Source organism: Aquarana catesbeiana, linkage group LG06, assembly GCF_042186555.1.
Source record: "Aquarana catesbeiana isolate 2022-GZ linkage group LG06, ASM4218655v1, whole genome shotgun sequence".
In the NCBI taxonomy this organism is placed as follows: Eukaryota; Metazoa; Chordata; class Amphibia; order Anura; family Ranidae; genus Aquarana; species Aquarana catesbeiana.
This window is the reverse complement of record NC_133329.1, coordinates 86,474,478-86,502,128: the sequence shown is the minus strand read 5'-3', so window position 1 is coordinate 86,502,128 and position 27,651 is coordinate 86,474,478. Positions and strand designations below refer to the sequence as shown.

Sequence of the window (27,651 nt, the reverse complement as noted above, 5' to 3'; positions counted from 1 at the left end):
TAACCAGGCCCCCCCATCCATCCAAGTACTAACCAGGCCTGACCCTGCTTAGATTCCAAGATCAAACGAAATCGGGCGTATTCAGGGTGGCGTCGCCGTAGGTAGTTTGCCCATATTCCAATCCAAGGGCAAACCAGTTGGTCCGTTACTACTTGTTAGAAAGTTAATTTTCTCATTTGTAATGCCCTTCCGCTGGATAAGCAACATGTAGCATCTTTTGAGGGGATTCCTCTAACCAGCCTGCCGATACAATGGAAAAGGCCTTTCCTATTCAATGGCACCTTAAGGCCGGATTCACACCTTTGCCTTTTACCTTGATGCATTTTCCACTGAAATATGTTCCATCAGCACATGCGTTAAGATCTGCTTTGTCATTGATTTCAATAGAAAATGCATTGGGTGAAAATTGCATTTGTGAACAGGCCATTAGCAGTTTGGTATGTTTTTTTGCACATTAATGTGCATTGTGTTAGGCCCCCGTTCACACCTGAGCAGATCGATTTTCAGGCGTTTTTTTGGGGAGCTTTGCAAGTATATTACAAGCATTTTACATGAGTATTCAAGCTTCAGGTGTTGATTATTTTAGCCAATAGAAAGCACTGGGGGGGGGAATTAGGGGTGGAGAGCTGTTGTTTTGCAAAAAACGATCATGTTGAGCGTTTGTCAGGTGTTCCCATTGAAGTCTATAGGGCCAATGTGCCTAAAAGCAGTCCATGTACTTTTGCTACATGCGACAAAACGCTTAGATGTGAACAAGGTGCCATTGAAATTAATGGGATTTTGTTTGTTGAGTACATTAGAGCTACAAGCAGAAAATCAATCAGGTGTGAACGGGGCCTTAGGGAAGCCCATTCATTATGAATAGACTGCCAACACATCGCAACAGGAAAAATAAATGCACAACCCTTTTTTACCATCACGTTACACTACAACCCACATGCCCTGTGGAGCACCTTAATGCTTAAACTACAGTACAATGCATGGTGCTTAAATGTACAACCAACAGCTTAGCAATGCACAGTGCATGGAGTAGGTGTGTTGGTGCAATGTGCAAATTTTTACAATGTACATGTGTGACTAGTCCTTAAGATGCAACACTTCTCAGCCTGAAGAAGGGGTGCCATAATCCTAACTACATTGCAGGGTATAATGCACCAAGTAAATGGTTAACAGGCGTAGTTCCTGTTATCAGTTATAGGATTATGCTGCTGGGTCACATTCAACAGAGCTGACCTTGTGTGAGAGTTGGCATGTTCTAATCAGTGCAAAACTTACAGGCCCCCCTCTCATACTCTATATATACAGAGCATAGTTGACAAAGAGACTTTATGCTTCTGACAGCCTTTATTGCGGGATACAGGGTGAAAAAAATGACATCTAAGATTGCCACTGATATGGCTAAATAGATATGGGTCAGAGAGGCATTGTAATAACCTATTTTCATAGTTGTGCAGGGTGTCTAAATAGAACTGTGCAGTCAAAGAGGCACCACAGTTAAGCAGGCCATAGATTATGTGAATTACTTCCCTGCAACCACGGGTTGCAGGAAAGAAAAATCGCTTGATCCCCCATCAACACAGCCAGTGTTGATGAGGGAATCCCTTCTGTGGAGCTATTGTGTTCTCTACTGAGAGCCGTTCCTGCCAGGAAAACATGTTTACTGATAGCCGCTGTCAATAACCGCATGCTAAAAATCCGACATGCTGGTTGACCCCCAAGTTGAATGATGGATCGAATTTTCGGTCTGTCCCTGCTGAACCGGCCTGAGATTTTTTTTTTCATCTGTGGCTGGCTTTAGACTTAAAGGAGAAGTCCAGCCTAAGCTCTTTTGGCTGGGCTTCTCCTATGGGTCACAGGAGCGTGATTTGTTTTGCACTCCTGTGACCCGTTTTCAGCAGAGCGCAGTCTGAAGTCCGCTCTCTGGTGACATCACAGGAATCAGTCCAGGCACCGCGTCATCCCGACAATGAAGTTTGTATCCATCAGGTGCCTGGACTGATGCCCGTCTCAGCCTCTCAGCGAGCCGCTGAGAGACTGAGACAGCCGATCCCCGCCCCTCCACAGCTCAGCACTCCACTAAGCGTGAAGAAGCAGGGAGGAGAGCTGCTGATTGACAGTCAGCAGCTCTACTCTCTGGGATCTGTAAAAAACTGAGCCATCGGCGATGTTCAATCGCTTGGTTCTCAGTGCAGAGGCACAGGGGGACAGATGTAGCATCGGTCTGATTCTGCATTCACCTAAGTAAATATAAAAGGGGTGTGTGTGTGTGGGGGGGGGGGGGGGGGGGGGGCATACTTCTATTTCAATGCACTCAAGAACCCAAACAGACCTGGTCAGGCACACTTCTTCTTTTCCTCAACAATACAAGTCTGTGTGAGGACACGTGCTGAATGGTGTGGCTGTTACTCAGCTATGCCAGGACAGAGCACAGCAGCATGAGGGCTGGAAGCAGCACTTTCGCTAAGTGAAGAAAGTCTTCAACAAGAAGAGAGCAAATCACAGTGAACACAGCAGGTGGGCGGAGCTGGGAACTCAGGTACACAGATCTCAGCACCCGATGGATATAAAGGATACTAATCAAAGTGTCAACCTGCATCCGCTGAAGCTGCAATATCAGTGTTTAAGGGGCTGGGACTTTATATCTCTTGATATATATTCTATGCAAGCCTCCCAAAAAGCTCACCAATGTGACCCTTTTCTTTAGTATAGGATATGGCCCTTATTTTATAATAATGTCACAGTATTGCAAGCATGCAGATACTTGCATGCAGAAACCAGTCACAGGTGATGACATGTTTGGTCTGTGCAAATCCATATTTTAAAGAGTGGTTCTCCTTTAAAAAAAAGAGATTTACTTAATTAACAATGCTTTCAATCCTATGATGGGTCATAGCCTTCCATGTAGTAGCAGTAAGTCTTGCATCTGTGGGGGGTCTGCCTTAAAGTGGACCTATTTTGTTCTTACTTTAAGCATAATCCTGAGCCACCAAGGTATCAGGATCTATCACAGCCAGCCAGAACATGCTGGCTAAAATGTCATACTGGATCAGGACTTTGCATATGTAGATTAATTGACTAAGGCCTGGTTCACACCTATGCATTTTTTTAATGCATTTTCAGTTTTGCAGAAACACACTACAGTCCATTTAACATGGTTTCCTATGGATGTAGTTCACATCTGTGCATTTTATGGAAAAGGCCAGGGATTTTCTTCTGGTTTTTGGTTCCATAGACTTCAATGGATCAAAAAATGTGTATTGAAAAACGCAAAATGCACCTGCAATATGCAAACTGCCACCTGCATAGGTGTGAATCAGGCCTTAGAGTTTATTGGGTTTAGGTTTATGCCACAAGTTTTATTTACCCCAAAGAATTTGTTTCAGGACCCATTTCCATCTTTGCGTTGTGGTAATGCATGTGGTGACACATTACAGTAACATTCATTTTGAATGGCAACCCAAAGCACTAAGGCAACCCACTGCAACACATGGTAATGGTAAATGGTAAATTTCTGTGTTGGCAGCCTACTGATTTCAATGGGCTGCCTTAACGTAATGCAGGTTAACGCACAAACTTTAAACACACTGCAAAAATGTAAAAATTGAAAGCGTACAAGAAATAGGGGGAATGTTGCAGCTGATCTCATTCTGAAAATACTAGTTGCAAGGCTTACCGCATTGGTCAGATGGCTTCAATACGGAGTCACGGACCAGGAATAAGCATGCTTTAGGTAAAGGCAGGACAGTATTAAAGTTGGAGGATCATCAACACGGTTTCAAATGGTTTTCTTTAAAGCTGAACGCCAGGCAGATATAAAATGCATGGACACAGCTCCATAATCATCTATATATGTTTAAAGCGCAACTCCACTTTTGTTGAGAAAAAAAAACATTCCACTCTGGGTGATCGATGTACATTGCAAGGATTATAACAACCTTTGTTGCAGATTCCCACCTTTTTGTTATTCTGAAGAAATCCCTGTGTGTTCCTCTGTGCCGGTGTGGAGTGAATCTAATGGGAGTGGTTTCATAATTATCTATCAGATGCTGCACCTGCAGAGCACTAATGAGGAATTCTGCTGGGCCTGCATCCCTTTAGATGTGATTTCCTATTGGGAGTATCTCACCAAAAATGACATTTTTGTTGCAGGGGATGCCTGAAATCTGACTTGTATCTTAGTGCAGAATTCTGGGAAAAATCGGTGAGCCAATCACACAAACAGTAAATTATGTTTCTGGGGAGTGTTCAGTACACATTCTGTGTACAGAACACCTCCAGGTAGCCATATTGCATTTTCAGAAAATTACAGCGGTTTCAGAAAGGTATTTTTTAATAGCATTCAATAACAATATGACTTGTGTCGCAATTATATACGCCATATTTTTTCTTTATTTGCTAATTTTTTTCCCACGAAAGTGGAGTTAACCTTTAAATGTATTTTTGAAATGTAAGCTGTGTGAATAAGTGAATTTGACCAGGTATTGAACCTTTTGTAACCCACTGTACAGCAGAGCTCACAGTGGGAGAGGGAGAAGCAGCATAAGGCTGGACCTATATTATACAATTTTCCTTTAGATTTACCAAAACCATATAAATATAGGAGGTCAAACCTAAACACTTTCAATTAGTATGCAATCCAGGCAGGCCCCTGCACTAAATATTTGAAGGGAAATCTAAAAGGTAACGGAATAAGAAAATTGTATAATGTATGGCCGTCTTTAGGAGACAGTCAGTTGTTCTACAATGATCACGTGGTAACAAGAGCTATGCTGATAAGAGAGAACAGAGTAAGAGAGATGATCTCACCAGTCTGCTACTTCTCCTTGACTGTCTAATCACAAGCTGGGACAGACAGTAGATCTGCAGTTAACTGCAGCAGAGAAAAATCAGGTCTCCTTCGCTACCATTTTTTAGAACTACATAGACAGAAATAGCATAGGTGTTCCATGTCTGTCATTTATGAAATAGTAGCTGACCACTGCGAAATCAGCATTTCTGTGAGAAGCCTTGGGTAGAAGCTGCGTGCTAATACCAAGGCAGGGGTGTCACTCCTAGGGCTTCTGCTTTACCACCATTGAAGACAGGGCACTGCAGCCGCCATCCTGCTTCACTCAGGTTTTATTCTTTATGTAAAAGAAAACAGGGATGCAGAAATGTCAAGCAAACTCCAAAGCAGCTGCCAGCCTTATGTGCAAATAATCAACTTAGTCTGTAAAAAGCTCTTCGCTAATGAGTAGCCATGTGTGTACTGAGGAAGGGGTGTAGGCTGAAACGGTTTTAATTTCTGTCCGCCAGAAGCTACAGCCAAGCAAGCAATAAGTATTTTCAGAAATCTTATGCACATGGGAGTGGGACCTGCTTAGCCGTCTTGCTCTGGACACACAGGGGGGTTATTTACGAAAGGCAAATCCACTTTGCACTACAAGCTGCAAACTGCACTTGAAATTTCACTGAAAGTGCACTTGGAAGTGCAGTCGCTGTAAATCTGAAATGAGGGGAAGCTCTGCTGATTTTATTATCCAAACATGTGAAAGCTAAAATGCTGTTTTTTTTATTTTCCTTGCATGTCCCCCTCGGATTCTACAGCGACTGCACTTTCAGTGCACTTGTAGTGCAAAGTGAATTTGCCTTTAGTAAATAACCTCCAATGCAACAAAATCAGCCACGGAGATTGCATTAATTCATAAAATGAGGTAATGAACTTTCTGCAGTTTCAATAAGAGAAGGAAGTAAAGAAAAAAAACAAAAATGCCCATCCGACATTAGGCTTGGCTAATTATTTTTACCCAATATAGTATAAAGTTATTAAAACAAGAGCCGTTGTCTTTCACGTAATAAATTTGACATAACTAAAAGCAAGATTTGCATTAACCTCGATACCTGCTCTGTTGGCCCTGAATCCAGTTACTGTTTCTCTCACAGATACTATTTAGGTGCCATGAGCTTAGGGCCCTCAGTAGTACGATGCACTGAGACAACGAGAAAATAAGACACAACATTAAAGTAGGACATCCAAACAAACAAAAAAAAAAAAAAAAAAAATTATAAACTCTGTTCCAGCTTATGGTGCAAAATAATCATGCTTCAGGAGTCCTTTAGACATCCACAAGTCTCCCTGGGAGGATATACTTCTACATTGCGGCCCAGGTGTCAGATTTTGTATAAAAAGCTTGGGATATAGTCGAACCTGAGCACAGGAAGGAGCTGCGTCCCCGATTCCCTTAGGTAATGCATTTTCAGGAGCTCTGAGAGGTATTCTACTATTCTAGCGTCCTCCTGAGACAGGCCAAGCAGCTGGTGGAGGAAGGCGGCCCGGCGCTGTGCGATAGACTCCTCGCTCTCCTTTTCCCGGATGGGCAGGTGGACGTGATGGCAGAAAGTAAAAAGGAAGGCTTTGGCGCCGAGCTGGGTCAGCATACTCTGCACGTGCATGTAGTAGGTGCTGCCTTTACGGATCTGAGTGCGGTGGTCAGCCAGCCTCTGCAAGAGGGCTCCCCTGTACATGGGGCAACGAAGAGTTTTGTTGTCGGCGTCCAGGATGCTGGCATAGCGGCTGTAGCGGTTCAGAGAATGGAGGGTGTTGCAGCCAGACGAGGAGACCCCTCTACAAAAGAAACAGACATGTCATTAAAGTGGACCTGCCATTGTCCCCTGCTGCACTTGAGAAACTATTAAGCAGACCTGATACCACTAAATTGGATTTCAGAATACTATTCTAGCCTGATGACTGATTCTAACCCTAGATATGCTGTTCTTCAGGAACGTTGGTCCCCTTTAGATCTTCAGGTCACTGATGAAGACTGGTCCGAGTTCACCACTACCTATAAGGGTTCTGTGATCTAGAGATAGGATAATACAACTAATGCTGCGTAAACACGGTCAGAATTTCCGACAGTAAAGGTCCGATGGGAGCTTTTGGTCGGATATTCCGACTGTGTATGCCCCATCGGACTTTTTTTTGTCGGAATTTCTGATGGACTTAGGTAGTGAGCATGTTCTAAAATTTTCAGTCTGAAATGCAGATGGAGGTTATCCCGTTCGCAAGTCCGACCGTGTGTACGCGGCAAAAGACTATTCCGCCAGAGTCATCCAATGCCTTCTAGGCTGCGTAAAATGGGCCTGTGCCCTACTCCTGGTTGCTTTAGAGCAGGGGTAGGCAACCTGGGGCCCTCCAGCTGTTGTGGAGGAGATGGAGGGGCTCAGGTAAGTAAAACGGGGGGGGGGGGGGGGGGGGGTGTGAGCGCGGTGACTGCCAGGTGTTTTTTAACCTTAATGCATAGGATTACAACCCCTTTAAGTTAATTAAAGTGTTACTAAACCCAGGAGCTTGCATTCACTATATCTGGTCTTCCACAGTACACTTTAATAAATATAAACTGCTAAATACCTTTTTTCAACACAGAGCAGTCTTGTGACTTCTATCAGTGTCTGGTTAAAGCCTGTAGGAGGAGATTTTATTCTCCCCTGACTGTCCTATGAGGCTGCATTACCCCTGACCCTCTGTCTGGACAGTGCTGATTGGCCCTGTGCTGATCACATGCACTCTCCCAAGAAAAAAAAACTCTCTAGCAATAAACACAGAACTGAGCATGTGCAGCTTGTCTCCTAATGCTCTGTTCTATCAGCAGATGGATTGGGGACAGTGGAAGAAAGGGGGGGGGGGAATCAGAGAGACAAGATCACACAGCCTTTATACACAATGCAGAGGACTAACCCCTTAGGTTCCACAGGGAGTATAACAAGCATGCTTTACTGCGAATACACACCGATTTTACTGTTGTGGGTTTAGTAACACTTTAATGATAGTCTCCCTTTATACAAGCTTACCTTTGAACTCCGGAAAAAACCTACTCTTTTTAATACAATTTGGGATAAATGGGTTTCTAACTCTCTTACAATAGTATCCCTTGATTCAGGATATTAGTATCCACCTTGAGAGGTTTGGTATACCTTGCAATGATATTTCTTACCTGTCTTGAGTTACTCAGTTCTCTATTGTTTTAAGAGCCCTTTCACACTGGGGCGGTTTGCAGGCGCTATTGCGCTAATAATAGCGCCTGCAAAACGACCCAAAAGTGCCGCTACTTTCATTCCAGTGTGAAAGCCCCGAGGAGCAATGCGCTGGCAGGACGGTAAAAAAAAGTCCTGCCAGCAGCATCTTCGGAGCAGTGAAGGAGCTGTGTGTATACCGCTCCTTTACCGCTTCTGCCCATTGAAATCAATGGGACGGCGCGGCTATACCGCCGGCAAAGCGCCTCTGCAGAGGTATTTAACCCTTTCTCGGCCGCTAGCGGGGGGTAAAACTGCCCCGCTAGCGGCCGCATACCGACGGTAAAACTACTGCTGACGCCGCCCCTGCCCCAGTGTGAAAGGGCTCTATAGGGCATATGCTATATTGGTGAGACATGGGAGGCATTTGGTGGTATATTTTTATTGTGTTGCAAGTTTGTAGAACATTTTGTACACCTTGTTGTAAACTTAATAAAACATATTTTTTTTTTTAAATAAATAAAAATAAATAAAAAATGGACCTGAACTGAAAAGTGAACATTTGCCATCTTATAGTTAGCATCTGGAAATGTTAATTGTGCCCAAGCAATATACTGAAGGATTTACATTTTGTCTTGAATTCCTCCTGAAAATTAGCAACGGACTTCCTGAAGTGTCTGCGCCTAGGCACTCCTATTATGTATAGGAGTATATCTGAAGTAAGAGATCATCTATGGTGCAGCTGCTAAGGACTGCTAGTTTTACCACAATTAGAGATGTCATTACTGTGCTGCTCACTGCTCTCATTGCTGGAATGGAAGCTGTACCCGAGGACCTGCAGTGCAAGGATCTCCCTGCTTCATTCATTCTGTGGGTCTGTGCTTCCTCCACCCCTCCTGCTGCATCTCCCACCAGTCATGGACGGGCAAGATTAAAAGAGAAGTAAAGGAATCTTTTTTTTTTTTTTTTTTAAAGATTCATACTTACCTAGGTGGATGCAGCATTGATCCGATGCTGCATATGTCCCTCGGCGCCTCTGCACTGAAAACCGAGCGATCGATCAGTTTTCAGAGCTCTGTGAGCAGAGAGCTGTAGACTCTCAGTCACAGCTTTCTGCTGTTCTCCCTCCTCGCTCATTGGAGCGCTGAGCTATGGAGGGAGCGGAGCGACTGGCTCAGGCTCTCAGCGGTCCGCTGAGAGCCTGAGCCAGGTATCAGTCCAGGCACCTTGCAGATCTCGACTTCCATTGTCGGGACGACTGGCTCAGGCTCTCAGCGGTTCGACTGAGAGCCTGAGCCGGGTATCAGTCCAGGCACCTGGCAGATCCCGATTTCCACTGTTGGGACGACGCGGTGCCTGGACTGACATTGGTGACGTCCGCTCTCTGCTGAAAACAGGTCACAGGAGTGCAAAACGAACTGCACTCCTGAAAGCCATAGAAGTACAGCCAAACAAGCTTTGGCTGGACTTCTCCTTTAAGCAGAGCCTGCTTCCCCTACCAAGATGGCTGCCTCTGCACCGAGACACAGCATGTTAGAAGTAGGGTTGCCACCTCATCGCTTTAAACCCGAACACATATGAATTACACAATTTCTGAGGCTAATTTAATGCAGGTAAGACACAGAGTGCGTTTAATTACCACCTTAATCAGCCACAGAACCTGTGTAATTAATATGTGTTCGGCTTTAAAAGGGATGAGTTGGCAACCCTAGTTACAAGGCATGGTAAGTCAGCAATGGGGAAAAGACAATAGTGGTGAATAGTCCACCACGACCCTTTGTTTGTGTTCTTTGGGCACAGCTTCTACAACAAAGGTCTTCTTTATATAAGAGTGTGCTTCCCTAGCTTTTTTCAGTCTTGAACAATCAATAGAACTACTATAATATATATATATATATATATATATATATATATATATATATATATATATATATATATATATATATACACACACACACACTATAATATATATATATATATATATATATATATATATATATATATATATATATATATATATATATATATATATATATATATATATATATATATATATATATATATATATATATATATATATATTAGTACAGCCTACAGTATAAACACATATGTCTGGATTTACCTAAGCCATACAAGTTTATGCTTGTGCAGAGCCACAGAGAGTCCTGAAGCTTGACCCCATATACAGTATCTGGGTAATAGTAAGAGGACAAACTTTTAAAACCTGTCCAACTTTCACATAAGGTATTGCAATATTTTTTTTAACATTATCTGGGTTATGCTACGTGACTATTTCATTAGGTAACAGACAAGTTCTGCTACTTTGCTAACCCCTGTGTTACACAGAGATAGGATGGAAGATAATTACTAACAGAGTAATGTGGGTGTATGAAATCACGAGCCTAGATTCTTGGAATTGCATCATCTCTGTAACTGTATCTGAAGCTTTCCATTTACTGCCAGGTTGGAAGACAAGCTTGCACCTTCAGCAGCAAGGTACATGCTATCAATATGAGAAAACAGGAGTAGTGGATTTAAATAATCAGAACGGAATACCGAATGGAACCTTAAAGGGTCACTAAACCCAAATCATAAAAAAAAAAAAAAAAAAAAAAAAAAAAACACAACACTATCAATAAATGGTGTATTACATGCTGTTCATATTCACTCAGTCACTATGAGATTCATTTTCTGTATTCTGCAAAAAAAACAAAAAACTGCTTCATTCCGCTGCTTTTTATCTCCCCCTTCTGTCCATGTCCCCAATTCTGTAGTGGCAACTCTGTACATGCTCAGTTTTCAGCGAGTTTTATGCTGAGCATTTCCTCCCTATCACATCTGGGCAGCCGATGCGACTATAGAGTCATGCATGTGGGTGTATACATAGTGGTAAATGACTCCTCCCTCCTCCATGCCCTCTAATCAGCTAAACACAATGGGGGGCAGGGTATTTCTTGTAGATTGATGGAGGCTTCACCTCCCTCTTATTCTAAGACACAGGCTGGAGGGGCGCGACACAACCTGTGACTGGCAGAAATCCACCCACACCAGGTTATTGCCAAAAAATAATAAAGATTCAATTTAAAATATATATTTGTATGACAATTTAAAAGTTTATTGATATTATTGATTTTTACTCTGTATTCCAAAATACTTTTTATTTTTTGAACATGTGACCAGCAGCAAAGGACTAGTAGCTCCTCCTGCTTATGTTTCCCTGCAGACAGACTGGGAAAGATCTGGGTCATGTGACAGCTGTATATTAGGAAAAAAGATACTTTACTACTACTTTAGATACTTAAATTAAACAGTGTGTGTTCCGAATCACTTTAATGGTGCCCCACCCCGCCATCAGAGAGGTGCTGCCGGGACACTTCCTCTTCCACTGCCTGATATTGAAGGATGCATTTAGAGAGATACCAGCTAACAGGAACCTGAACCACTGACCATCCCTTCATGTCTAAACACACACACCTTTCGAGTGATCAAAAGTAGGGCAGATGACTTACTAAGAACAAAGGGCAGTAGGATATCTGCCTGTACTAACAGTTAAAGCTTAGGCTAGCCATACAAATATAAAAATGTCCCCATCCATGCAAAACATTGACGGAGGAATCTCCCCCGCTGGCTATTGTATACAGACACCTGCGGCTGTCAGAATACCCGAACAATGACGGCAATTTATTAGATTCAATGATGTAAGTAAAAGACATAAATAAAATATGGTGTGGTCATAAAACATATAGCCACTTAATCATAAGCTCCACCAATAAATATCCACCTGTAAGCAATGAATGACTACTTGAAAAAGTCATGTCGGGTGACGCAACGCGTAGGAGGAGTAAGTGACGTACAGCATCAAGGCTGTTCAACAGCTCGATACTAGTGGTGTGAGGACTCACCGCGCCCTAAGTGGCTGATTGTTTCTATCCATGCAATAATTATCCAGACAATACATTATTTCACTTAAGTAACTTATTAGATTCAGTTGCTTTCCACCTAGCAAATTCAGCAAATGTAGACTGAAAATTCTAGCACAGTCCTATGATAGAAATCTACCACAACAACCTTTGGCACATCTCTACAATACAAGTACAGTAAAATACCTGTTGGTGCAGCAGAGATCCAGTGAGCACACTTCTTCTTGTGCTGCACTTAAATCCTAAGCAATTATATCAGGCCTGCTAGATTTATATTCTTTGGATTATAAAACACCTCCCCCCTCTCCCCCCAGGTTGTGGAGAAGAGGAGAAGGTGTTCTGTAAAACATAAAACAGGGCTCCCCAGCCCACACTGCACTCTCTCATTCCCCACCCCATGTCCTCAGCCGCCCCCCCCCCCGTCTCATATAGAGCGGAGCTCAGTCCAGTGCCCCTCGGAGTCTCCTCCACCCCCCCCCCCCCCGTGTACGGAGTTCAGGTGGAGCCCTTCAGCACTCCCAGGCAAAGAACTTCCCAGAACAGCCCTATGAGAGCCTGTTCCCGAAGGACACCACAGGCACATCTCCCATCAGACAGCGATTCCCCCCAGAAACCTATGGAGTGGAGGATGCGCCCCCCCGCACTAATTATCCTGTCCATACTACTCCTGCTGGGGGGGGGGTGTGTCTCCGGCCGGGCATGGGCGAATGTTCGGAGGCCTGATGGCAACAGTGCTGTATGCCGGAGTACGTCAACGCCACCTTCAACGTGATGGCGAAGTACTGTGTGTAGACCAGAGTCACCAAGTCCTGCCACCTGTGTGACAGCGGAGAACCCCAACTCCAGCATGGCATTTACTACCTCACCGGCTACAACAACCAGGCAGGCACAGGGTGGTGGCAGAGCCAGACTATGCTGGCCGGAATCCAGTACCCACACTCCATCAAACTCACCCTGCACCTTTGTGAGTGACAACACTTCCCCTACCTGTACACAGGGAACCCAACACCCCCCCACCTACCTGTACAAAGCCCCCATCTCCACCATACATCAACACCATACCCCCTGTACAACACCACATCCCACTCCTTGTCCCGCAACTGTGATACTCCCCCCTCCTGTCCCGCTACCCCCCTACTGTCACACTGCATCCCCCCCACCAGGCTCCTAACTTTTTTAGCTGTCTCCTAGATTCAAAGAAAATTTGTCATGCCCTGCCATAAAACTTCCTCTTATAGGGTGACAACACTGCTTCTTCATGGATACAGTATGGGGACTGAGCACTGTCAGCCTAAGACAGGAGGACTGTACTTATTAGGATTCACCAGGTGAAAAAGAGAAAAAAAAAACTAATGCAGCCACCACCAAGGACTGGTAAGCTGCAACATATTACATTTTTATTCTTGGGTTTAGATACACTTCAAGAGAGACTTGCTGTCCATCAGACTGTAATGCGCAATCCCAGCCACCTACTACAGACACCCTTACATGATCACACTTCCCCTTTCTGCTACAAAAACGGCTCATAGTGAAACTTACTAATCCAAAACAACACTTGTTTTTCCATTTAGACTAGAACTCCATGAAGAATGTTTGAAAATGAAACTTTAAAAAGTGTTACTAAACCCACAACAGTAAAATCAGTCTGTATATGCTGTAAAAGTGTAAAGCATGCCTGTTAAACTAATGCCCTGTGCACACGGTCGGATTTTCCGACGGAAAAAGTGCGATCGGATTGTGTTGTCGGAAATTCCGATCGTGTGTGGGCTCCATCTGACTTTTTCCGTCGGAATTTCCGACACACAAAGTTTGAGAGCAGGATATAAAATTTTCCTACAACAAAATCCGATCGTTTAAATTCCGATTGTGTGTACACAAATCTGATGCACAAAGTGCCACGCATGCTCAGAATAAATTAAGAGATGAAAGCTATTGGCCACTGCCCCGTTTATAGTCCCAACATACGTGTTTTACGTCACCTCGTTCAGAACGATCGGATTTTCCGACAACTTTGTGCGACCGTGTGTATGCAAGACAAGTTTGAGCCAACATCCATCGGAAAAAAATCCATGGATTTTGTTGTCGGAATGTCCGATCAATGTCCGACCGTGTGTACAGGGTAGGGCTGGAAGATTTTCTTAAAAAAAAAAAAAAAAAAAAAAAAAACCCTTCGATTCTCTTAAAAAAAAAAAAAAAAAAAAAAAAAAAAAAAAAAAAAACTCGATTCACGATTAGAATCGAGTTTTTTTTTTCTTTGGAAACCGCGCCGGTCCTGGGGTGCTGCGGGCATGAGCTTTTAGGCGAGGCCGCTGCTGCAGAAGACGCGGACTAGGCCGAAGCCGCGGCCTCGCCTAAAAACTCATGCCCGCAGCGCCTCAGGACCGGCGCGGTGAAAAGGAAAAAAATCTGAAAAAAAATCGATTTGCTTAAATTTTGAATCGATTTGACCTCTCAACTCGATTCAAGATTTAAATCGATTTTTTCCCCAGCCCTAGTACAGGGCATTACTGTGGAACCTAAGGGGTTAATCCTCTGCATTTTGTAAAAAGGATGTTTGATCCTGTCTTCTCTGATCCTCCCCTCTTTCCACTGTCCCCTTATAATATCCTGATAACACAGAGTCTATGGAGACAGGCTGCACATGCTCAGTTTGGTGTGTATTGCTAGAGAAGTTTTTTTTTCTTGGGGGGGGGGGGGGTGCATGTGATCAGCACAGGGCCAATCAGCACTGTCCAGAGACAGAGGTCCCGCAGTCTCATGGGACAGTCAGAAAACTCCCCCTACAAGCTTTAACCAGTGCTTTGCTGGACACTAATAGAAGTCACAAGACTGTTCTAACTGCTGATGAGAAAAGCAGTTTACATTTACTAAAACTATTGCATTTCCATGTTCTGTGTGAGACCAGATATAGTGAATGCAGAGTCCGGGGTTTAGTAACACTTTAACAGTAGCATTAAAGAGATCTCACACACACACACATTATATATATATATATATATATATATATATATATATATATATATATATATATATATATATATATATATATATATATATATATATATATATATATATATATATATATAAAATTTATTTGCCTCTCTTCTCTCTTATGTAGACATTCAAAAACCCTGAGACTGCCGCTTCGTGCTGACATCTTGGATGATATGTCAGCAGCCCTGGCAGACCCACGGCTGTCATTCAATCATTCAAACTACACTCTATAGCATCCCCCCCCCTTCCCTCCTCCCCTGGCAGCTACATAAAAGGTTATGTAGGGAAGTGAGGGGCAGAGGAGCTGGGCCAGCACAGAGAGTAATCAAACACTCCCAGAAGAAGAGGAGAGAGCTTTGACTTGCAAGGGGGAAGGGGCTGTGCTAGACCAGGGACACTTTCAGTGCAGATACACAATTTAAAGCAATAAAAAAAAAAATGTTAAAAAGGAGAAGTACAGCCAAAGCTTGTTTGGCTGTACTTCTGTGGGTCACAGGAGTTCAGTTCCTTCTGCAGCTGCTGATGTCACAGAGCCAGTCCAGGCTGGGGCAAGATCTCCACAATAAAGTCAGGATCCTCCCACATGCCTGGACCGGTGTTCTGTCGAGAAGTGCCCCCCATTGAATAGTGCCCGCGCATGCGCAGGACGGAGCCGCACTTCAAACGATTTGCCGATCAGCTGGAGTGACCTGACCAGGGCGCAAACGCACATCGTAGGAGGCATCTCTCGATGGGAGATACCATTTCACGGCAACAACTGAAACCTATACAAACAGCGGGGGGAGACTGTAGTTCTCACATTGTGCCCCATTTTGCGGGACAGCTTTACAGTGTGCTGATGCTTTGGTTCAGTCTGTGTTGCAGTGCAGGTTTGCTGTGTTGAACGGCCGGTTTTGCCTGTGTGAAAGGTCGGGTTGCAACACAGACAAAACCAGCCCTTCAACACAACCACTAGCCGCCCTCCAGCAGCAGCGATGCACAATCTGAGAACTACGGTCTCCCCCGCTGTTTGTATGGGTATAAAAATTGTGCCTGTGAAATGGTATCTCCTATCGAGAGATTCCTCCTACGGTGTGCGCATGTGCCCTGGTTACATCAGCCCAGCTGATCGGCAAATCAGCTGTTGTGCTGTTCTGTACGGCGCATGCACAGTACATACCGGGCACTTTGACAGAACAGGGGCACCTGGCTCAGCAAGACGCTGAGAGGTTGAGCGGACTGCTCCAGCCCCCTCCAAAGCCCAGTGCTCCAGTGTGCGCGGAGGGGGGGGGGGTATAGACAATCACCAGCTCTCTGCTCACAGAGCTCGGAGAATTGAGTGATCAGCGATGTTTGATCGTTCAGTTCTCAGTCTTAGAGCCGGCAGGGGACCGATGCTGCATCCATCTAGGTACGTAGGATTTAAAAAAAAAAAAAAAAAAATTCTCTAAAGTTGATCGTTTTGTGCTTTTACCTGCAATGGTTTAGGTTGATTGCGGGAACCCTTTAATATATGTCATTATTCTCTGGTAAGATGTCCATAATTAAAATGGTTAGATAGCTGTGATCTACCAGCATATCAAGCCCTCATCTGCCCTCTCTACTGGCCCGGGTGACCACTGTTACCAAAATAGAAAAGAGATAAGAAAACAAAAAAAAAACGTTAAAGTGGAAGTAAACTTAATCTCTGGCTTGTACCTATAGGTAAGCCTAAATTAAAGCTTACCTATAGGTACTGTAAAGAACTCCTAAACGTGCACTGTTTAGTACATATTTACTGTACATGCAGCCGGTGACATAACCAGCACATGCGCTCTGAAGAAATGGGACACCCGTACCGTTTCTTCAGAGCCCTGTGCCATGAACGCCGGCTTGCACGCGCGTGTACGGGACTGACGTCATCGTGGCTCAGGTCAGTCACTCTGCGAACCCGAAAGCAAGACGGGTGAAGCAGAGAGCGCCTGCAGCTCTGACATCTCGGTGCTGGAAGAGCTTTGTTTTAAGGCAAGTTTAACATAATGTGCTAGTATGTGATGCATACTAGCACATTATGCCTTTACCTTGCAGGTACCAAAAAAAAAAAAATGCCCAGCGTTTTACAACTACTTTAAAGTTGTATCCAGAACAGCAATAGAAGGGAAATATTCCAATGTGAGGCCACTGTCCAGTGACAGTGTGTTAGTCAGTTTGTGATTTCCCTTCACTTTAGTAATATTTCCTCACTTGCTGCTGTGACTCCGGTACAGGAAGTGGTGGGTTAATCTCCCTAATGGGACACAGACAGCAAAAATTGTGTCTTCAGGACTATCTTAATGTAGGTTTACCAGTCTACTGAGCCTTTAAAATAAAAAAAAAAAGAAAAAGAAAAGGATTCGAACTCTGATGCTTTTTCAAGGATCCTTTATAAAATCAAGCCCCTGATGCCGATCATAGCCTGCCATTATAGGGCTGATTCAGTATTTACAAAGGGCAATCGGGCAGTTGGAAGTGCTGCAGATGGTCTTCTATGGAGAAGAGGTAAAGCCCCATACACATGGGCAGAATGTCGGGAGACATTTGCCGGTTCAAAAAAAAAAAAACAAAAAAAAAAACCAACATGCCGACATTCTACCCATGTGGATGTCGGTCTAACAGAAGCTCCTGACAGACGTGCATGCTGGAAAACCAGCAGCCGACCGACTCCCGATCAGCGCTCTCAGCCAAATGGTAGAGATCGCTGATCGGAGTGTTCTGGAGAGGTGGCCGTCCCCCTTTTAGAACACAACAGCTCAGCGGGGGGAGATCACTGTACTAATGTCAGATGGTTAGTACAGTGTCTCTGACCGGAGCTGACAGCGGTTTGCACGAAACAAAACGGTTAGTGTGTGCCCAGCTTAACACCTTCCGGACCGCCCCAATGAAGATACACTGAGGCAGGGCGGCCCTCCTGGGAGAAATGACATACCTGCAGCGACCCGTCCTTGCTGTGATAGGACACAGCGGGAGCCAATCAGCGGGTCCGATGTTCGCCGGCACCCTGCGATCATTCCCAAGAGAGGCAGAACGGGGGTCTGCCTATGTAAACAAGGCAGATCGCCATTCTGTGAGAGGGGAAGATGGAGATCTTGTGTTTCTGCTAAGAAGGAACACGGATCTGCGTCTTCCCCCAGTCAAAGCACCTCCCCCACAGTTAGAAAGCACTCCCAGGGAACACAGTTACCCCTTTGATCATCCTGTTAACCTCTTCCCTGCCAGTGTCATTAGTACAGTGACAGCACATTTTTTTTTAGCACCGATCACTATAATAATGTTAGGTGTCCAATTTGTCCGCCGCAATATCACAGTCTCGCTATAAGTTGCTGTTTGCCGCCATTAGTAAAAGGAAAGAAAAATATCCCATAGTTTGTAGACGCTATAACATTTGCGCAAACAATTCAATATACGCCTATTGGGATTTTGTTTACCAAAAATATGTAGCAGAATACATATTGGCCTAAATTGATGAAAAAATTTGATTTTTTTTGTTTTATAGCAGAAAGTAAAAAACGTTTTTTTCATCATTTTTCCTTTTTTTGTTTATAGCGCAAGAAATAAAAACCGCAGGAGGTGATCAAATACCACCAAAAGAAAGCTCTATTTGTGGGAAAAAAGGACATAAATTTATTTGGGTACAGCATCTCACGACCGCGTAATTGTCAGTTAAAGTATTGCAGTGCCGTATAACAAACAAATGGTCTGGTCATGAAGGGGGTAAAACCTTCCGGGGCTGAAGAGGTTAAAAGGAAGTAAAACCCAATCAGTTTGAGTTTTACTTCCTCTTATTCTCCTGCAAAGTAAAAGCATAATGGGCTAATATGCATCGGTCACACAATTGGAGGTGGGGGGGGGGGGGGGGCACATGTGTGAAGTCACGGTTAATATTATTTGGATCATCATCACAGTCACCTTATGGGACATTATATTATAAATATATATATTATTATTATTATTATTCAGGATTTATATAGCGCCAACAGTTTACGCAGCGCTTTACAATATAAAAGGGAGACAATACAGTTATAATATAATACAATACAATAGGATTAAGAGGGCCCTGCTCAGAAGAGCTTACAATCTAATAGGGTGGGGCAGGTGGTACAAAAGGTTGTAACTGTGGGGAATGAGCTGGTGGAAGTGGTAGGAGATTAGTTGGAGACGTGATAGGCTTTCCTGAAGAGATGAGTTTTCAGGGATTGCCTGAAGGTAGCAAGAGTAGGGGCTAGCCGGATAGATGGAGGTAGCGAGTTCCAGAGGATGGGAGAGGCTCTGGAGAAATCCTGGAGACGAGCATGGGAGGAGGAGATGAGAGAGCTTGAAAGCAGGAGGTCTTGAGAAGAGCGGAGAGGACGATTTGGGTGATATTTGGAGACAAGATTAGTGATGTAGCTTGGGGCAGAGTTGTGAATGGCTTTGTATGTTGTGGTTAGAATTTTGAATTTAATTCGCTGGGTGATTGGGAGCCAGTGTAGGGATTGAAGTAGAGGGTTGGCAGACACTGAGCGGTTGGTAAGGTGGATAAGTCTGGCAGCAGCATTCATGATAGACTGAAGAGGGGATAGCCTATGGCGCGGTAGGCCAATGAGAAGGGAGTTGCAATAGTCAAGGCGAGAGATAACAAGGGAGTGAATGAGGAGCTTGGTGGTTTCATTTGTTAAAAAAGGGCGAATTTTAGAGATGTTACGGAGGTGAATTCTACAAACTTTTGACAATGATTGGATTTGAGGCTGAAATGACAAGTCGGAGTCTAGGATTACACCTAGTACCCTGGCGTGAGGGGAGGGATTGATGGTTGCATTGTTGATTTTGATGGAAAAGTCATGGAGGGGGGCACGGGCGGGGGGGAATATTAATAGCTCAGTTTTAGAGAGATTTAGTTTAAGGAAGTGGTGCGACATCCATGCTGATATGTCAGTTAGTAAGTTAGTAATGCGAGAGGAGACTGAAGGAGTGAGGTGAGGAGTAGACAGATAGATTTGGGTGTCATCAGCGTATAAGTGGTATTGGAAGCCGTGGGCAGTTATTAGGTGACCAAGGGAGGTGGTGTAGATAGAGAAGAGAAGGGGTCCAAGAACCGAGCCTTGGGGGACCCCCACAGAAAGGGGCAATGGAGAGGAGGAGACAGAGTTGTAGGTGACACTGAAGGAGCGCTGTGATAAATAGCCAGAGAACCAGGATAGAGCAGAATCTCGGAGGCCAAGGGAATGTAGTTTATTGAGAAGGAGCGGGTGGTCAACAGTATCAAAGGCCGCAGAGAGGTCAAGTAGTAGGAGTATGGAGTACTGGCTGTTGGTTTTAGCAGTTAGTAAATCGTTAGTGAGTTTTAGTAAGGCAGTTTCCGTGGAGTGCTGCGAGCGAAAGCCAGACTGTAAGGGGTCAAGAAGGTTATTTTCATTGAGGTAGGAGCTAAGACGGTTGTAGACTAAGCGTTCTAGAAGTTTAGAGGTGAATGGGAGTAATGAGATGGGTCTTAAGTTGTTCAGGTCGGTAGGGTCCAGTGAGGGCTTTTTAAGAATGGGAGTGATCTGTGCATGTTTTAGAGGGGAGGGGAAAATGCCACTAGAAAGGGAGAGATTGAAGATGTGGGTGAGGGAGCATAGGATAGAAGAAGAGGGTGACCGTAGTAGTTGTGAGGGAACAGGATCCAAGGGACAATTGGTTAGGTGGGCATTCGAGAAAATTTTTGTAACCTCTTCCGTAGTAGCCAATTCAAAAGAGGAGAGGGTTGAATGTGCTGCTGGGCAAGGAATGATGGGTGGGGAAGATGTACGCACAGTGGCGATGTCCTCACGAATTGCATTGATCTTGTCTTTGAAGTGATTGGCAATCTCTTGGGCAGTGAGTGAGTTAGTGGGTAGAGGGGGTGGTGGACGAAGCAGAGAGTTAAAGGTTGAGAAGAGCCGACGGGGACTGGATGACAAGGAATTAATAAGAGAGACAAAGTAGGCTTGTTTGGCAGCATAGAGGCATGAATTGTATTTTAGAAGGGCAGATTTATATAGGGTGAAATCTTGCAGGCATTTGGTTTTACGCCACAGTCGTTCAAGAGCACGGCAATGTCTCTTGAGATTTCTAGTGTTGTCAGTTTGCCAGGGTTGTAACGGTCGGGGCCTAATTCTGCGTGTGGTTAGGGGAGCAAGTGCATCTAGAGATGATGAGAGTGAACTGTTGTAGACAGAAGTGGCCAGGTCAGGACAGGACAGGGGAGAGATTATGTCATATAGGTTGTCAGTAGCAGAATAGAGAAGAGAAGGGTTAAAGTGGCGAAGGTTTCTACAAGTAATTGTTTGCTGCTTGGAGGGATGGGTGGTTGGAGGCAAGGATACAGTGAAAGTAATGAGGTTGTGATCAGATAGAGGAAAGGGGGTGTTGGTGAGGTTGCCAGGGTTGCAGAGATGGGAGAATACAAGGTCAAGGGTATTACCATTGGAGTGAGTGGAAGTATGTGTCCATTGGGTTAGGTCAAAAGATGAGGTTAAGTTGAGAAGTTTAGCTGTAGTTGGGCTGTTGACATTGACAGGAATGTTAATGTCACCAAGAATAATGGTGGGTATTTCAGAGGAGAGAAAGTAGGGTAGCCAGGCAGCAAAGTCATCAATGAAGCGCGATACCGGTCCTGGAGGCCTATAAATTGCTGCAATCCTCAGAGAAATGGGAGAAAACAGACGAATACAGTGCATCTCGAAAGAAGAGAGGGATAGAGAGGGAGGGACAGTAAGGACTTGGAAGGTGCTTTGTGGGGACAGAAGGAAGCCAACTCCACCTCCTTTCTGTCTGTTGGGTCTGGAGGAGTAAGTCCAATGGAGACCACCATGGGAGAGGGCAGCAGGAGAAGCTGAGTCAAAATTTTGCAGCCAGGTTTCTGTTATGGCCAGTATGTTCAAGCCATGAGAGATGAAGAGGTCATGTACAGATGTTTATATATATATATATATATATATATATATATATATATATATATATATATATATATATATATATATATATATATATATATATAAAATTTTCACTGTGGACTTGCTGAAATTAAGAATTTTTGATATTTTGATGTTTATTTCAATTTTTTTATATTTCTTTCACTGTGCACTTGCTTGACAAGTATTTCATTTATATATTTTTTTTTATCATTTATATTCTTTGTTTGGGAATTCAAGTTGCTCCAACATTCACTGGCACATTACCCACACCTTCTTCTAACTGCAGGTGTTCTGTTACAATCAGCAAACCCGGTAGCGGTGGAGCACATGCGCAGATAAGGGAACGTCACTTCCATAAGAACCCTCACACTGGAGGCATTTTTCAGGCGCTACAGCGCTAAAAATAGCGCATAGCGCCTCAGCTACGAACCCAATGTGAAAGCCCGAGTGCTTTCACACTGGGGCGCTGCGCTGGCAGGACGTCACAAAAAGTCCTGCCAGCAGCTTCTTTGCAGTGGTGTAGGAGCGGTGAATACACCGCTCCTGCCCATTGAAAAAAATCGGGCAGTGCCGCCATACCGCTGGCAAAGTGCCACTGCAGTGGCGGTTTGCGGGCGCATTTAACCCCTTATCAGCCGCTAGTGGGGGGTTAAAACTGCCCCGCTAGCGGCCGAATAGCACCACCAAAGCTTTACCGCTGACGCCCAGGGCGGCTCAGTGTGAAAGGGGTCTTACATTATCTGACAGGTTCGCTAATCTGATAGAACACCGGCAGATTGGCTGGCTTCTGTCGGACAAGCATGCTGGAAGACCAGCAGCCGACTAACTCCTGATCAGCACTCTCAGCCAATGGCAGAGAGCCATTGGCTGAGGGCGTCCCCCTGTCAGAACATAACAGGCTAGCGGTGGGAAATTGCTGTACTAACTTTGCATAGTAAGTACAGTGGCTCAGACCGGAGCTGGCAGCTTTTCTTTCGTTCAACCAACCGGGTTGAACGGAAAAAAAAACCTATAGTGTGTACCAGACTTAAGGCATCCCTGTTGAAAAAGGCTGCTCTAAAAGTTACATGTTTAAGTAGCAAGTCCTCACTTAACATAAACTGCAACTTCCCCTTGGAAGGAAACCTGCACTGAGAGAGAAATGTAGGCTTCCACTGCTGACCTCTCCTTCTAAAAATGCTGGTTACCTGGCTGCCACATTAATGCTAAAAATGACCTAGTACAAAGTGTACAGAGAAGGAATTTTCACTTGCTGCATTGTTGCTCTAAATCAGTGGCTCAAACTCCAGAAACCAGTTAGCTAAAAGATTTCCTGGTACGTTTTTTTCTCTGTGATAAATGAGTTGCAGTTGTTGACCTCCTCCAGAAAACAATAGTTGCCTGGTCATCAAGCTGATCCAAATGCATTAATACAGAGATGTTCCTACATCATGGGAAGTATGCAGACTCAAAATACTGAAGCTAGACACAGCCAAGCAAAATAGCATTTTTAAAGAGGTTGGTAAGGTATGATGCAATTTTATAACATACACAAATTATCTCCCTCGCATGCATCTGATGGCAGTATCCATTCTCAGACTTTCAGGACAAAAACTCTAATATGTAAACCCGACATTTCATAACCCTGATATGTGCCTGCTGTACCATGTACTTGTAAACTGAAGGTAAACAAGAGAATCCACCCAAGCCTGTATTACCACCTCCGCGCTAAATGAAATGAGAAACACAAAAAGGAGCTGCCACTTAAAATGTAAAATATATGTAAGCTGAATCCACCCTCCAATGGTGAAGATATAATAGTGGCGCTATCCCTACCAATAGTAGGAATGGGTCAAGCACTGACGTTCTCACTACTGTGGAGTGAGTTGGGGGTGTACTGAATCTCCAAGGTGATAAAAAAACAAATTAACAATCCCTATTTTTTATATAGAAAATGGACATCTAAATGAATGTGACACTCTAATGTAAACAAATAATGCCACCAGCAATGAAGCTGTGATCAGATGACTATAAAATAAAATCCACCACGACAATAGTGTATAAATGATGGCTACAAAATACAACCAGTGAGAAGAAAAAAAAAAAAAAACTCACTGGTTGTATTTTGTAGCCATCATTTATACACTATTGTCACGTGGTGGATTTTATTTGATGGTCATCTTATCACAGCTTCATTGCTGGTGGCATTATTTGTTTACATTAGAGTGTCACATTCATTTAGATGTCCATTTTCTATATAATAATAGGGATTGTTAATTTTTTTTTTTTTAATCACCTTGGAGATTCAGTACACCCCCAACTCACTCCAGAGTAGTGGGAACGTCAGTGCTTGACCCATTCCTACTATTGGTAGAGATAGCGCCACTATCCATCTTCACCATTGGAGGGTGGATTCAGCTTATATGCACCATGTACTTGTATGAGAAAGTATCATGTTTTCTTTGTATTGCTTCCTTTATGTGAAATCTCTGATGTTTATGCCAGTCCCTCTGCTTTCCTATTAAAAACTGACCAAACTAGCCATGAGAGCATAGAGTGGTCAGTTCTCTAGCTGTTCTGGGAACTCAGCCTGCTCTCCTCCAATGATCAGACTTGTCCCGACACATCCTCCCACTGTGCTGCTGTTTCTCCTCCCCTCAGCTTTTATGCAGCTGAGAATAGAGGGAATGTAAAAAGGGGGAAAAGGTATTAATAATGTTTTTTTTGTTTTTACATCTATACACAAATGTTTTGCCTTTTATTTCTATTTTAAACTGAATGGGTGGAGAGTGGAATTTGACCATCCCTGAAAACTGCCAAAATAAAAACATGCATGCCTCCTTTTTTTTTTTTACCTCTGAAGCCCAATCAGTTTCCACTTCTGGAAATCCATGATGTGTAGAGGCGACGTCACCCATGGCTTAATCGGTTTGGCAACTTGTCCATAGTTAGGGACAAACAAAGACAAAGCAGTGACGAGCCTCTTCACAAAGGCCTCCTCCTCACCCAGGACCACTAGAGTTCTCCCACTCAAAAGAGAATAGATGGCAGGATGGGAAAAGGGATACTGCCTGATGAACATTAGTGCATTTTGGCCAGCTTTCCGTTTCTGCCGGTCTGTGACGGTGATGACGGGAGGAGGGGAAGGTGTCCGGTCAGAGCATGTTGATGCGCTACTTCTAAAACTGGTTGAGTCACAGTACTCATCAAGCAGGTTCTTCTCAGCATCCTTGCTGCTCAACAAGTAACTGGACTCGGGAGCTGCAGCTGGTTCACTATAAGCATTTTCTACATGTTCAATTGAGAACTTTACTTGACCAAAGTTCTGGCCCATGCTCTTACATGGCTGTGGTGGGATGCTAACAACAGCTCTTTCATCACATTGTTCAGGAACAAGCTCTCCGGTTTGTTCTTCTGGACTTGAGTTGTCTGTCCTAATACAACATGGAGGCTCCATGGCCAAATCATTTTCGATTTCATCATTCTTGAAGGGATCTACTTCTGGAGAGCCTTGCTCAACGTGTTGCTCCCTATCCAAATCTTCCACAATGGGATCTTCTTCATTAATAGCCATTTGGTACGTTGCTCGAAAATCCTCAGGAATCACAGTTTCGGAAGGAAACGTGCTAAGGACTTCTATACTGTCCTCGCTAATGGTTCGCCTGCTCCCGGCTTTTCTTCTTGGCGGCTGAGGGCTAGTATGCAGTCCAAGACACGGCTGGCTCTCAGAGTGGATCAGCATGGTGGATTTTTCTGTCTGTAAGACCTCAATACTTTCACCGCTGCTTATGCTCCCTTTAGTATCCACGTCAAGAAATTCCATGTGACCCGGGTTATCACAATCGGCTAACTCGGTTACTTCCCTATCGTCATCATTGTTAAACTCCTGCTCAATTTTAATAGGGACAGACTCTACGCTGGACTTGTAAGATTCTAAACTTGTTGACGGCTTAATGGTTTCATGTCCTAGACCGGAACTTGGCGTAGTGTGAGCAGCTAACAAGTTGTCCGAGTATTGCCCATCGACTAGCTTTGAATCCCAGGTGGACACGTCTTCAAACAAGAAGTTGACTATGGTCTGCTGCTCCAACAGAGCTCGGTCAAGGTGGCCCATCAACAAGTAGCTGACGTCACCTCTATATCTCTTCTCCAGGCTGGTCAGCAAGTCTATGGTTTGCGTGAAGAAATAACTGTCCACAAGCTCCTCCAACGTTTTCAATTTCTTATCAAAACATTTGGAAGATTTGGCCTTTATGAACTTAGGAGTGTAGGGAGGTCTTGGAGTAAAAACGTCTGTCTCTCCATTCTCCTCGTGGTCAGATGCCACTGCTGGTTCAGATGTGCCATTTGTAGCTTCATCCTGAACACTTTCCGGCACATACAGCTGGTAGTCCTCCCCTTTTAAATGTCTATAGGGATAGGACTGGATCTGTTTGAGCAAATCCTGGTGTTCGATCATGGACTTTTCCACGTTGGCCAGCTCGTTGGCCTTCTCGATGGCCTGCGTCGTGTAGAAGCCCTTGTCGTCCGTCTTCTGCTGATCTTCCATCTCGTCCAACAGCACCGAGCGGGTGTAATCCAGGTCCTTGAGTTTCTTCTCCAGCTCGTTGGCGAAGGCCTTGCGATTGCCGGTCTTCAGGCAGTCGGACGCCTTGGAGAATTCTCCGGAGAGCTCCAGGAACTGCTGCATGATCTTGTCCTCGTCGGTGGAAATGTACGCCATGCAGAAGGGGCGGACGAAGCCGCGGGCCTCCAGGTCGTACAGGGTCAGGTGGTGGACGTAGGCGAAGGCTCCCTCTTTGGAATCGCCCAGGACGACCTTGGAGTCTTCGACGAAGTTGAGCTTGGGGTAGGAAGAGCCGGGCGGGTGCCCGACGAAGGAAGCCTGGTAGTCCACGGACATGATCCGCAGGGAGAAGTAGTTGAGGTCGAAGGTGCCGCGCACTCGCGGGTCGTCGGGGATGGTGAGCAGCGGCTGTGGCCCCACTTGCTCGGAGAATTCAGAGATGAGGACGAAGTCGCGGCCGAATTTGGCTCCGGAGAGGCGGGACCAGGGGCTGCTCTCTGCCTCCGAGTACGGGAAGAGGGGCACCGAGTACTCCTCCGGCAGCCCCGGTGAGACCCTCATCGCTGGCTCGTCGTACTCCTCCTCCTCCCTCGTAAACGCCATCAGGTCCGGGGAACCGATCATAATCGCCCCTCTAGGGGGGAGCCCTGAGCTCCAGTAAGGGGGGAACCTCTACTCTACCTCACAGGGGGGGCGCCATGTTTGAGGACCGACCACATGACCTCCCCTTGACGTCACGCTGATGAGGAGAACCCCCCCCTTCAGCCGAGCTCCGCAGCCTCCATCTCCTCCGGTGGGCGCTGTGAACGTAACGAGCTGGCTCCGAGGAATCCCCGGAGCACACAAACTCCTCCCAGAGGCTCGTTTGCGATAAAACAGCGGCGCGGGGCATGCCGGGAAATGTAGTTCCGCGCAGGTCATGTGACTCACTGACAGCCGCGGTCACGTGATAACCAGCGCTAGGTCGCGTCTCACCCTGGAGAACCCCTCCCTCCACAATGTACACAGAAAGGCACTACAGTCTATAATAACCGTACAGAATTTCCCTTCACCGCCCGTCACTAAATCACCTCACGGTACCTGTCCCCTAGGAAACAGGGAGGGCGGAAATGTTGCTGTCACGTGACTTGTAGCGCTGGGAAACCCTTACTGTGTACGAGTGCGGGGTGTAGCAAGATGGCGGCGACGAAACGTCACTTCCGCTATAAATTCCGAGGGGGTCACCTAATCCCTGCAGCCGCTATTGATATAAAAACAAATGCTAGCGAGGGTACAGTGCGGCTACTACTGC

The 27,651-nt window shown here is 44.9% G+C and overlaps 1 protein-coding gene across 1 annotated transcript; it reads right to left on the bottom strand.

Annotated features, from left to right (window-relative positions):
• SMCR8 (SMCR8-C9orf72 complex subunit) lies at positions 1–27,226 on the bottom strand. Its single transcript, XM_073636385.1, has 2 exons — positions 24,649–27,226; positions 1–6,604 (listed from the first exon to the last, which is right to left on the bottom strand). Exons 1-2 carry the CDS (start codon positions 26,982–26,984, stop codon positions 6,151–6,153), a joined length of 2,790 nt encoding a protein of 929 aa, XP_073492486.1. The 5' UTR covers positions 26,985–27,226; the 3' UTR covers positions 1–6,150.
• Positions 27,227–27,651: the final 425 nt, after the last annotated feature.

What these genes read in the sequence shown, in the direction of transcription:
- SMCR8 (XM_073636385.1), bottom strand. Translation starts at nt 26,984, where the DNA reads ATGATCGGTTCCCCGGACCTGATGGCGTTTACGAGGGAGGAGGAGGAG. An exon ending in AAACTGATTGGGCTTCAGAG is followed by an intron (nt 6,605 to 24,648) that starts GTAAAAAAAAAA and finishes TTTCTTTTGTAG; the next exon opens with AGGGGTCTCCTCGTCTGGCT.